General features: G+C 40.5%; 1 protein-coding gene across 1 annotated transcript in view; it reads right to left on the bottom strand.

The window, feature by feature from the left end:
• The window catches only part of isy1 (ISY1 spliceosome associated protein), a 30,107-nt gene that overhangs the window by 8,500 nt on the left and 9,080 nt on the right, over positions 1–12,527 (bottom strand). Inside the window, exons 8-9 of the mRNA XM_078543442.1 lie at positions 11,470–11,592; positions 1,971–2,086 (exon numbers count right to left, since the gene is read on the bottom strand). Of these exons, the coding sequence (XP_078399568.1) occupies positions 1,971–2,086; positions 11,470–11,592 (239 nt within the window). The remainder of the gene's footprint in view (positions 1–1,970; positions 2,087–11,469; positions 11,593–12,527) is intronic.

Genomic DNA, 12,527 nt, shown 5'->3' with positions numbered 1-12,527 from the left:
AGAAATGTCTTCACTCAGAGCATTTGTGGGTCTTTGGAATTCCCTAACCAAGAGGGTTGAAGATGCTCAGTTAATGAGTACATTCAAGACCGAGATCAATAGATTTATGGAACCTGAGAATTAAGGGATATGGGAATAGGGCAGAAAGGTTTTTAAAAAAAATTTTTTTTGGATGTGGTCATCACTGGCAAGGCCAGCATTTGTTACCCATCCTTAATTGGCCTTGAGAATGCGGTGGTGAGCCACCTTCTTGAACTGCTAGAGTCCATGTGTTGTAGGTTCACCCACAGTGCTGTTAGGAAGGGAGTTCCAGGATTTTGACCCAGTGAGGATGAAGGAATAGTGATATAGTTCCAAGTCAAGATGGTGTGTGGTTTGGAGGGGAACTTGCAGGTGATGTTCCCAGGCATCTGCTTCCCATGTCCTTTTAAGTAGAAGAGGTTGGGGTTTGGAAGATGTTGTTGAAGGAGCCTTTCCGCAGTGCTCTTCTATGTAGTATGCACTGCTGCCACTATGCGTCAGTGGTGGAGGCTGTGAATGTTTAGATTGGTGGATGGGTTGCCAATCAAGCAGGTTGCTTTGTTCTGGATGGTGTCGAGCTTCTTGAGTATTGTTGGAGCCGCACTCAACCAGGTAAGTGGAGAGTATTCCATCAGACTCCTTGTAGATGGTGGACAGGCTTTGGTGAGTCAGGAGGTGAGTTACTTGCCTCAGAATTCCTAGCCTCTGACCTGCTCTTGTAGCCCAAGTATTTATATAGCTGGTAATCCCAGGATTTTGATAGTGAAGGATTCAGTGATGTTAATACCACTGAATGTCAAGAGGAGATGGTTAGATTCTCTCATGTTGGAGACAGCCACTGCCTGGCACTTGTGCTGCGAATGTAACTTACCAGCCTAAGCCTGAATGTTGTACGTGTCTTGCTGCATATGGACACGGACTGCTTTAGTTTCTGAAGAGTCATAAATGGTACTGGACATTATGCAATCATCAGCAAACATCCCCACTTCTGACCTCATGATGGAGCTGAAGATGGTTGGGCCTAGGACGCTACACTGAGGAACTCATTCAGTAATGATCTGGGACTGAGATGACTGGCGTCCAACAACCACAACCATTTTCCTTGGTGCTCGGTATGACTCCAACCAGTTGAGAGCTTCCCCTCATTGACTTCAATTTTGCTAGGCTTCACGGAAACCACACTCAGTCAAATACTGCCTTGATTTGAAGGTCAGTCAATCTCACCTATGGAATTCGGCCCTTTGTCCATGTTTGGACCAAGGGTGTAATGAGATCAGGAGTCGAGTTGCCCTGGCGGAACCCAAAATGAGCAACAGTGAGCAGGTTATAGCTGTCTAGGTGCAACTTGATAGCTTTGTTAATGACACCTCCGATCACTTTACTGATGATCGAAAGAGGCTGATGGAGCAAGAATTGGCCAGATTGGACTTGCCCTCGTTTATGTGGAGGGGATATACTGTGGCAATTTTCCACATTGTCATGTAGATGCCAGTGTTGTAGCTGTACTGGAAAAGTGGGGTTAAGGTAAAAGATCAGCCATGATCTTATTACATGGCAGAACAGGCTTGTGGGATTGTATGGCCAACTGGTGCTCCTGTTTCTTATGTTACATTCATTAGAAATCCTGAAATTTTCCTTTGAATTTTTACCTTCCTGATTTTGACAATGTGAGGTTTGGTTATAAAAACAAACAAATTGTAATTACATTGCAGTAAGCACCTATTCTTTCAAGGATTTACAACTGTTTTAGCCAGGTGTTAACACCTGCTGTGATTTAGGTAAATTATTTTAAATTTGGAAAACTGTATATCTGTGTACAGGAGAAACAAGAGTGATGAAAGAGCAACATTATAACTAAGGCACTGTTTCTTCACTTTTACCCTGCGACAGAAATTGTCCCAAAAATAGACAATTACTAGTTTGATTAAAATTTCTGAGACAGCATTTACCTCATCATCCTTCACTGCATAAATGTTTACTTCTTCTTCCTCCTCCTCTTTGTCACCTCCACTCTCAAGTCTGGCCTCTTTATCTGCCTTCCATTTTTGCACAGCTTCCATTATGACTAAAAAGTGGAAAGAAAGTTGAAATATTTGCAATATTCAATTCAAATGCAAATTTTATTCCCAGTTTATTTGCCTACGCTCAAAATATAAATGCTCATGCTCATCTTGAGATGCAGATCTCTCGGTCACAGTTTCCTCTCAGTGTATTAGCATGTTTCACTTTGATTACATGCCTGGAAAGCTGAGAAACCAGGACAGATATAACTGATGATAAATGAAGACTTCCAGGATTCAGCATCTGGGAAGTGTGGAATCCAATGCTGGTATGTTACATTTATGAAACAAACTATCGTAACACTATAATTCACTTCTGACCTAGGACTTTGGATCTCAGTTTTAAATGCATTCATACATGACGATTGTCTAAGACTTTGATATCTGTTGACATACAAAGTGTTCATAAAACAGTTTGAATCATAAACAACGTGTAAAAGTTGGCAATTAGGTGAGATTGGGAATTCAGTGCAGAGGGAGAAAGAGGTGCTGCTTTTTGCCTAAAATACCTGCAGTGGTTGGTATAAGCTTGAGGCAGTATTTAAAATTTTTAGTATTTTAGTGCTTAGTGCAAGATAGTGTGTATAAAAATAAAAAGAACTTACAATAATCTAAAAAGTAGATATAAATAATATAAATCATCTACATTAAGATGTGGCACAGCAGGTTGCATGTCTGCACTGCAGTTTATGAAAGTTTATGAATGGCAAGTCCAAAGCACATGATGAAATCCCTCATAAGAGGGACTATTAGCTAAAGTTGAAGCTCATGAAATTGAAGGCAAATTATTGACTGGTCAGAAAATTGGCCAAGTGACAGGAGGCGGAGAGTAGGGATAAACTTTATTTGGCAAGATGTAGTGTCCTACAAGGATCGTTACAGGGGCCTCAGCTATTCAGCATATTTATTAACTACTTAGATAATGAAATAGAAAGCCACATATCCAAATTTACTGGTAACACAAATATAGGCAATGTAAGCATTGCAGATGGAAGCATAAAATTAGAGAGAGATATTGATAGAGTAAGTGAATCGGTAAAACTATGGCAAATGGATTTCAATGTAAAGAAGTGTGAGGTCAATCACTTTGGACTTAAAAAAAGGATACAATGGGATACTTTCTAAAGGGCAAGAAGCGAGAAACACTGGAGGTCCAAAGGGACTTGGGAGTCTTGGTATAGAGATCATTAAACCGTCACGAACAGGTACAGAAAATAATCAAAAAGGCTAATGGAATGCGGGCCTTTTATCTAGAGGACTAGAATACAAGGGAGTAGAAGTCATGCTTTGGTTATTCAAAGCACTGATTAGACAACATTTGAAGTATTGTGAGCAGTTCTGAGCACCTCACCATAGGAAACATATATTGCTTGAAGGGAGTGCAGCTTAGATTTACTAGAATGATACCTGGACACCAAGGATAAATTATGAGGTGAGATTATACAAACTAGAGTTGTATTCCACGGAATTTGGATGGCTGAGTGTTGACTTATCAGGGTTTTCAAGAGATTAAGGGGAACAGATAAGGCAAAAAGAGAAACTATTTCCACTGATCAGAAAATCTAGAACTAGGGTCATAGTCTAAAAATTAGAGCCAGACCTTGCAAGTGTGAAATTAAGAAGCACTTCTACTTGCAAAGGATTGTAGCAGTTTGGAACTCTTCTGCAAACTCAAGTTAATGCTAGAACAATTATTCATTTTAAATCTAAGATTGATAGATTTGTGTTAACTAAAATATACTAAGAGATATGGAGCAAGGTCAGGTATATGGAGATTGCAGAATCAACCACAATCTCATTGAATGGCAGAACAAGCTCGAGGGACTAAAAGGTCCTACTCCTGCTCCTATGGTATCAGCATGCAAAATGTTTAGTATTTTTTCTTGCATGTACTGTGTGAGTACTGCCGTTGTACTTTGTAGGGTATTTTTTAAACATGCATTTAGCTTTTGGGAATCTGTCATGGCACAAATTATCAAAATTAATGAAATTACACTGGCAATCACATGCACATAAATAGAAATTTCTTACTACATTAACTAAACTAATCCAATGTCTGATGAGAGGAAGTCACTTATACGCTTCATTAAAATCTAAACCTTTGACATATTGCAATCATGCATTTTGCTGCAGAAGCTCATTAAGCAAGACTCTAAGGATTATGATTGCATAGGCACCATACAGAAGATCAAAAGTTGACAGAAGCAATGTATCCAGTTTAAAAAATAGCAACATTAGAGAAACTAATTTGGGATTTAGTCTGAACGACATCCTTCCATCTGCGAGAGAAGATGGGAATGTAGCCTCAGAATTTAGGTGTGGTCAGTTGAGAGCATTACTGTAATATCATGTAAAATACAGGGAGCATTGTAAAAACACATTTCCCACACTCAAATACATACTTACTACAGAATTCATTCACTTAACATCACCTTAATCAAACACTCATGGCCACTAAACATTTCCCAAAGCATCTCAGCTGAAGTCAGCAGCTAATTTTGCATGTCGGCTTGCCCCCCCCCACCCCTCCTCAATGTGCTACACAATAGAACATTTGTAAGAGTGGCTCTTAAGGAGGACACTGATCGGAATGAATGCCCAATAAAAAAATCGTACTACTGTACTGAAAGAATAAATCAATGCAATAACTTCATCCTAAATGAGATAGCCCTGTTGTTCTTTTTTTAATCTGCATTTACCATGAAGTTTGTAAGAGGTTATTTTGGGTCTGAATAAATGAGGCTGATTCAGAAACGCTAAACAAGCTGCCAATGCTGTAAGCACGTGGAATTTAACTGATTGAGCCATTGATTTGGGACTGAAGGAGAATCACATGATCTACAAAGTGACTGGAAGACAACTATTTTTAAAATCAGAGCATGCAAAAGATAAAAGAAAACCATTCATAAATGGCATTAATAAATTATTTTCCTATTTAACATACTAAACTATATTCTTGAATGTAGTCATTTAAAACAGCTAATAAAAGGTTATAATAAAATAAAAGCAAAATACTGCGGATGCTGGAAATCTGAAATAAAAACAGAAAATGCCGGAGGTCAGCAGGTCTGACAGCATTTGTGGAGAGAGAAACAAGTTAACCTTTCGAGTTTGTATGGCTCTGAAAAGAGTCATATGGACTCGAAATGTATAATAAAAAGTTATTTTCTAGAACCCAATACAATCAAAATAAACAAAAATTTGATTAGTCTGGCAGAGTCAAAAAAACTCTAGTAGGAATAGAACAAGCTGTAAAGATTCAAATAACATAGAATGTTAAGTCTACTGATCAAAACTGAAAAACAAACTTAATAAAATTCAGCTCAGCAATACAGTAACTAGCTGAGCCACGTAGAACATGAAAGTTGCAGATCTGTCCCTGTGATTCAATCTCAGCCAAGATGATGGTACAGGTGCTATAACTGATCTCAATGCTCATTTGATGGAGCTCAAATTATATAATGTTTCCATTTCCACTTCTATTCACTCCCAGCAACTTTGGCTGGAAGAGTGGTGTGTGAGTGCCCATGTGTTTTTTTTTCATTATTCTTTCTTGGGATGTGGGCTTTGCTGACAAGACCAGCAGTTGTTGCCTATCTCTAATTGCCCTTGAACTGAATGGCTTGTGAGTCCATTTCAGAGGGCACACTGATGTGGGTCCGGGAGTCACATGTAGGCCAGGTAAAAATGCCAGATTTCCTTCTCTAAAGGACACTAATGAGCCAGATGGGTTTTTACAACAATTGATGATAGCTTCATCATCACCATAACTGAGACTAGCTTTATACTGCAGATTTATTAATTGAATTCAAATTCCACCAGCTGCCGTGGTGGGATTTGAGTCCATGTCCCCAGAGGCTTGGGCCTCTGCATTACCACTATGGCACTGTCTCCCAATTAGTATGGACAATGGATAAAGACAGAAGTTGTTCCTGAATGCCCACAGTCAGCTACAAATTTCTACAAGGAGAGTCAATAATTCCCTCCCAAGCCCATTAGCTCACATTCACTTTTGAGAATAGTAGGAAATGTTCTCTTTCAAGCCACACACCAAGAGGTGTGAAAAACTGGTTTTATTGGCAGGCCTACTGGTAAATCAGTGACCAGAGAGTAAGTCAGCATCACAGTCCCATTTCTAGCTGGTAACAGAGCAATAAAGGGGAAAAGATGCACACAGGCAGTCAGATTTAAAAAAAGACTGGAAGGTGTTGGTTTACATTTTGGAACTTTAATGATTAAATCAGATTAATGATTCATATTTGGCTTTGTCTCACTGAATATTTAAGTCTACTTTCGGAAAGGCTGGAGAGATGCACAAAAGCACATGCAAATGTTACTCAAGATCTCAGGGGATTCTTATTGTTGCACCCCCCAATGTCATTATTACCATTATTTGGCAACATGATCATTTGCCTAAATGTAAGACACTCAGACTGCTTATGGGAATGGCTAGAACCATGTATGTTTAAAAAAAAATCACTCTTGGGCAGGAGAAGATTATCCATTTGTTTATCAAATTATTGGACTGTGTCACCACAAAACAAGTCTGCTCAATTCAAAAGCGCACAGGTAGTAAATCTTATTAAGTGGCGTATACGCAACACATTACAAGCCCAAAATACGAGTCAATGACAGTGAAACAGTCATTACAATTGTGAAACTGACAGTGACTTCTGGCGACTGCACATTCGTGGTTAAATGCAGAAATCCAGAAGTTTCCGTCAGTGATTTCCTGCTCCTCCACAGAGTGCACTGCTGAAGTCCTGCAGATGGAAATCTTTAGAAATCATTTGAACTTGCATGACCTTCCATTATTTTTTAAGCTCTAACTTCACTACAAAAGCCAATGAAAAAGTTACCCCCTGTTCAATGAGATGCAATTGGGTTTTTTAAGCAGCATAATAAATCATATTTACTGAACAACCTCTCTGGCCCTGAAAAAATTATTTTTTAAAATGTTAATCTCTTTATTAAAAAAATTCCATAGGTTTATAATTTTTTTAAATGTTTCTTTATATTTCAGGTTCCATCTTAATCCTATGTCAATGTTCTATTCTTTATTTTTGCTCTATGTAAAATGATTAAAAGTGAAGGATAATCAGTACATTTTATTTCCTGGTTTGCCATCCGAGACCTCTTCAATGTGATTGGTTACTCAGCCTGTTTGATGACATTGCTATTGCTGGATGTTGGAGATCCCCTATACTGGGTGCCAGAATCAAATTGATGTCAGGAAAAATGAAATCCATGCCACAGAGATCATCAGATCTTTGCAGGCAGCTTTCTTTGAGTGCAGCGGCAAGTGCTATTTTTTGCCACTGACCATAAAATCTGGGTCATCGTTGCTAGAGCTTGTTGTTTTCTGGCTTTTTCACATTTTCTGTGATTTAGCAGTATTAGATGCAAATATTTGTAGTAAATCTAGTTTTAAAAAATGCATAAATTTCTATTTTATTACACAATTGTTTTTCTCACCAAGGCTATCAAATGGCTGTTATGTTCTGGCAAGAATATATTTTTAAATATTCTTTTGGGAAGGCCTCAATATCTGCTTTATTTGCTAAAGAAATCAGAGATGAGCAGCAGTCCTAGACATACAAAGAATAATGGAATGGAATACTTGAAACTGCTTTTATCAATGCTTGCATAGTCATTTAGTATACTTCCAAGATCAGTGAACTCTTTGACTGCATCAATTCAGTTTTCCAAATACTGAACGATGGTCAAACATACAGCCAGGTCCTGGGAAGCCATAAGCCTAGATCTACCAGGAAGCTGTGAGTCTATCCATCATCAGTTGAAGGCCCTCTTTATAATGCATCATATTGGCAGTCGCCAGCATGTAACAGTTCTTGCATAATTTGGGAGTTTTTAAATCAAAGCTCGCAGTCTTGATATAACAAACATTTCCCAATTGTGCAGCTTTGTATACCAATTTCTATCTGAAGTTCTCTCATTGCACCATCCAGCATAACCACATAAAAAAGGGTGAATAAAACAGCTTCACATTATTCGAGATAAGGACTAGTTCAGGCAGAACACCATCAATACGCACTCTGCCTTGCAACTTATCATGGAGTTGTTTCAGGATTGACATGAGCTTTTCCAAACAACCTAATTTCTTCAAAAATCTCTCAAATTTGACTGACATATGAGAAGCTTTCGGTCATCAATAAATGCCACAAATTTTAGTCGCTTAACTTCATGAACTTGCTGAATAACAATGATCAAGTCTGTGGTTCTAGTGGCTGTCCCTAAAGCGCAGTGTGATTTTGAAAGTATTCTGTGCATTATATTCAGCAGCAGGTGATCAAGATGACTAAGAGTCTTCCTAGCTCTAGATAGAACTTAGATGCCCCAAAGATTACTATAGTCAGGCTTCTGATACCTTCCACAATACAGCTCGAACATCACCATCCTTTGGACTATTGTCTCAGAAGTTTTGCAGCTAAAACATGGTGCCTTGGCATCACTAACAAAGGACATCCTAAAGAGTATCATTCAGTGATCTGTCCTGCAGTCAGCACCAAGCATGGAAGATGCTACCCTGACATTGTGAGAATTCCCCGGACGCACAATGACATAAGGCCATCTGGTGCTATTGTCAGGATTTTGGCTGCACCCACAATGCCTTTTACTTACCCACAACATTGTGTTTGCGGTGACCAGTCTACTCCGTAGCATGCAAACCAAGGAGCAGGGAAGCTCCCCAATTTACTCCATCAGTGCCATGCCTACCTAAAAGATACCATCGGATCAAAGCAGCCTTTCATATGTGTACTAAAATCTCCCATAATTATTAGCTCATCAGGAACATGGCTGCAGCTATCGGCTCATCTAGTTCACCACAGAACTTTACCTTTTCCTCCAATAAGCTCATCATAGTCGGTACACAGAAAATAACGACAGCATTGTAACATCCTCATGATAGAGGAAATTGCAAATACAACAGTTGGTCATTTATGCTCAAAGAAGAAAAGTCTCCAGTATTGTATCCATGTCACTATAAATTATGAACTTCACACCAGTAAGATAATATTCTTGTACCAAGCATCCTCACCAGAAGAATATATAACCTACATCTAGCCAGTCTGGAACAAAAACAAAAATAGCTGGAAAAATTCAGCAAGTCTGACAGCATTTGTGGAGAGGAATACAGTTAACGTTTCGAGTCCGTATGACTCTTCATCAGAACTAAGGAAATATAGAAATGTGGTGAAATATAAGCTGGTTGAGGGGGGTGGGACAGGTAGAGCTGGATAGAGGGCCAGTGATAGGTGGAGGCAAAGAAGAGATTGCCGAAGATGTCATAGACAAAAGGACAAAGGGGTGTTGACGGTGGTGATATTATCTAAGGAATGTGCTAATGGTGACATTAAGGGTAGAAAGCAGGACAAGCAAGTGACAGATAGCCCTGGTGGGGTGGGGGGGAAGGGATCAAAATGGGCTAAAAGGTGGAGATAAAACGAAAGATTGAAATAAATTTAAAAATAGGTGGGAAAATAAAAATATATTTTAAAAATTATAAATTATTGGAAAAAGGGGGATCGGTAAGGGGGTGGGGATGGAGGAGAGAGTTCATGATCTGAAGTGGTTGAACTCAATGTTAAGTCCAGAAGGCTGTAGAGTGCTTAGTAGTAAGATGAGGTGCTGTTCCTCCAGTTTGCGTTGAGCTTCACCGGAACATTGCAGCAGGCCAAGGACGGACATGTGGGCATGAGAGCAGGGTGGTGTGTTGAAATGGCAAACGGCAGGGAGGTCATGCTTGCGGACAGACCGATGGTGTTCCGCAAAGCGGTCACCCAGTCTGCGTTTGGTCTCTCCAATGTAGAGGAGACCGCATTGGGAGCAGCGAATGCAGTAGGCTAAATTGAGGGAAGTGCAAGTGAAATGCTGCTTCACTTGAAAGGAGTGTTTGGGCCCTGGACAGTGAGGACAGGGGAAGTAAAGGGGCAGGGGTTACAATTTCTGCGGCTGCATGGGAAGGTGCCGTGGGAGGGGGGTTGAGGTGTAGGGGGTGAAGGAGGAGTGGACCAGGGTGTTCTGGAGGGAACGATCCCTGTGGAATGCCGCCAGGGGGTGAAGGGAAGATGTGTTTGGTGGTGGCATCATGCTGGAGTTGGCGGAAATGGCGGAGGATGATCCTTTGAATGCGGAGGCTGGTGGGGTGATAAGTGAGGACAAGGGGGACCCTATCATGGTTCTGGGAGGGAGAGGAGGGTGTGAGGGCGGATGCGTGGGAGATGGGCCGGACACGGTTGAGGGCCCTATCAACCACCGTAGGTGGAAAACCTCGGTTAAGGAAGAAGGAAGACATGTCAGAGGAACTGTTTTGGAAAGTGGCATCATCAGAACAGATGCGACGGAGGTGAAGGAACTGAGAGAATGGGATGGAGTCCTTACAGGAAGCGGGGTGTGAGGAGCTGTAATCGAGGTAGCTGTGGGAGTTGGTAGGCTTGTAATGAATATTGGTGGACAGTCTATCACCAGAAATTGAGACTGAGAGGTCAAGGAAGGGGAGGGAAGTGTCAGTGACGGACCATGTGAAAATGATGGAGGGGTGGAAACTGGAAGCAAAATTAATAAATTTTTCCAGGTCCAGACGAGAGCATGAAGCAGCACCGAAGCAGTCATTGATGTAACGAAGAAAGAGTTGTGGGAAGGGGCCTGAGTAGGACTGGAACAAGGAATGTTCCACATACCCCATAAAGACGCAGGCATAACTGGGGCCCATATGGGTACCCATAGCCACACCTTTTCACATGGTCCATCACTGACACTTCCCTCCCCTTCCTTGACCTCTTAGTCTCAATTTCTGGTGATAGACTCGAAACGTTAACTGTATTCCTCTCCACAGATGCTGTCAGACCTGCTGAGTTTTCCCAGCTATTTTTGTTTTTGTTTCAGATTTCCAGCATACGCAGTATTTTGCTTTTACCTAGCCAGTCTAGTCTCTACAAGAGCAGTAATGACCACCCCAAATTGAGGCAGAAAGTAAAGTGGTATAGAGGATGATAAGCAAGAACAAATACACATTGTTTTGAAGACTCACTTCATATTTATAAACAGGGACTTCATTTATTCAGTTAATATATTTTTGATGTACCATCTAGTAACAGCAACATGGAGAATGTATTAATTTAAGATAGTCGTGTTACTATGCATTTTTCTTTTGAAAAACAATGAAATACTACAAAATAAAAATACATTGGAATTGGATATATGTGTGAAAACACTATTCTAATTTAAGATATTTGCTCATTATGCCAATAATTTGCATTTGTAATTTCAAAACAGAAAATTAAGTGATACATACTACTATTACCTAATTCTATCGATATGTTATAGCTTCCAAACCATAACAGGATTGCTCTTAAGATTTATGTACCTTGCTTCTCAAGCTCTTGTTCCAGAGGTAAAAGGACCCCATCATCTTCATCTCTGTAACCATAATAGTCTGCATCAATGTCTTTCATTAGCTCAGCACGAGTTTTCCGTGGTGGGGCAGGTGCTGCAAGCAAACACATGATTAAAAGCCATGTTGTAATTTCTTAGAATAATAAAGTATAGATTCTATGGGGAGAATTTTCTCTTCGGCGTGCAGGGGCGGGCCCCACATGCTGACGCGTAAAATGATGCGCAGTGACATCAGGTGTGTCCCCCGATGTCACCGTGCGTCATTCCGATCTTCCGTTCGGCGGGCGCGCACCAGAGTCGGCTGCGCGCCTGCCAAACTGTCAAAGGCCTGTTAAGTCCATTAACAAACCAATTAAAGAAGTTGACACGGCTGCCGTCCAACCTTAAGGTTGGCAGGCAGGCGAAGAGCCCAGGCGGCCTTTGCATTTTGCACTGAAACCTCATCCATGGGCGGGATGAGGTTTCATGAAGGGTTTATTAAATTAATAAATATTTTTCAAACATTTCGAACACTGTCACATGAGGAGACATGTGTAAATGATTTATTCCTTTTTTATTTACAATTCTCAATATGAAATGAATCTCCCTTAGGCAGCTCCGTGCTGAGCACTACTGGGTATCCCTTAATTGGCCTGCCCAGGTAAAATGGTGGCGTGCAGCTGATTGCGGGCGGCGATTGGCTCCCGTGCCCAACCAGCCCGCCCGACGGGGAGAAAATTCTCTTCTATATTACACTACCTATAATTATACACTTAGTTTTAAATTTGCATTTAAATTGTTCATTGTTAACTTATTTTACCAACACTATAAAAATGCAGTGACATGGTGTAGGTAATACTGCTTAAGGTCTAATACGATAATGTGCATTAGCACAATGGGACACTGTATCAGAGCACAAAACATGCAGCGCCATAGTTTGTTCCTGAAATCAGTCATATGGCTGGTGCCATCTATTGGGGATGTAGAAGCCTGACAGCAGGGCTCCTATACACTTGGTTCTATGAGATGTGTGAATCAAGAATACAGATA

This window comes from Cetorhinus maximus, chromosome 6, assembly GCF_964194155.1.
Source record: "Cetorhinus maximus chromosome 6, sCetMax3.hap1.1, whole genome shotgun sequence".
In the NCBI taxonomy this organism is placed as follows: domain Eukaryota; kingdom Metazoa; phylum Chordata; class Chondrichthyes; order Lamniformes; family Cetorhinidae; genus Cetorhinus; species Cetorhinus maximus.
Note: the sequence above shows the minus strand (reverse complement) of the source record. Positions and strands in the feature narration are given on the sequence as shown.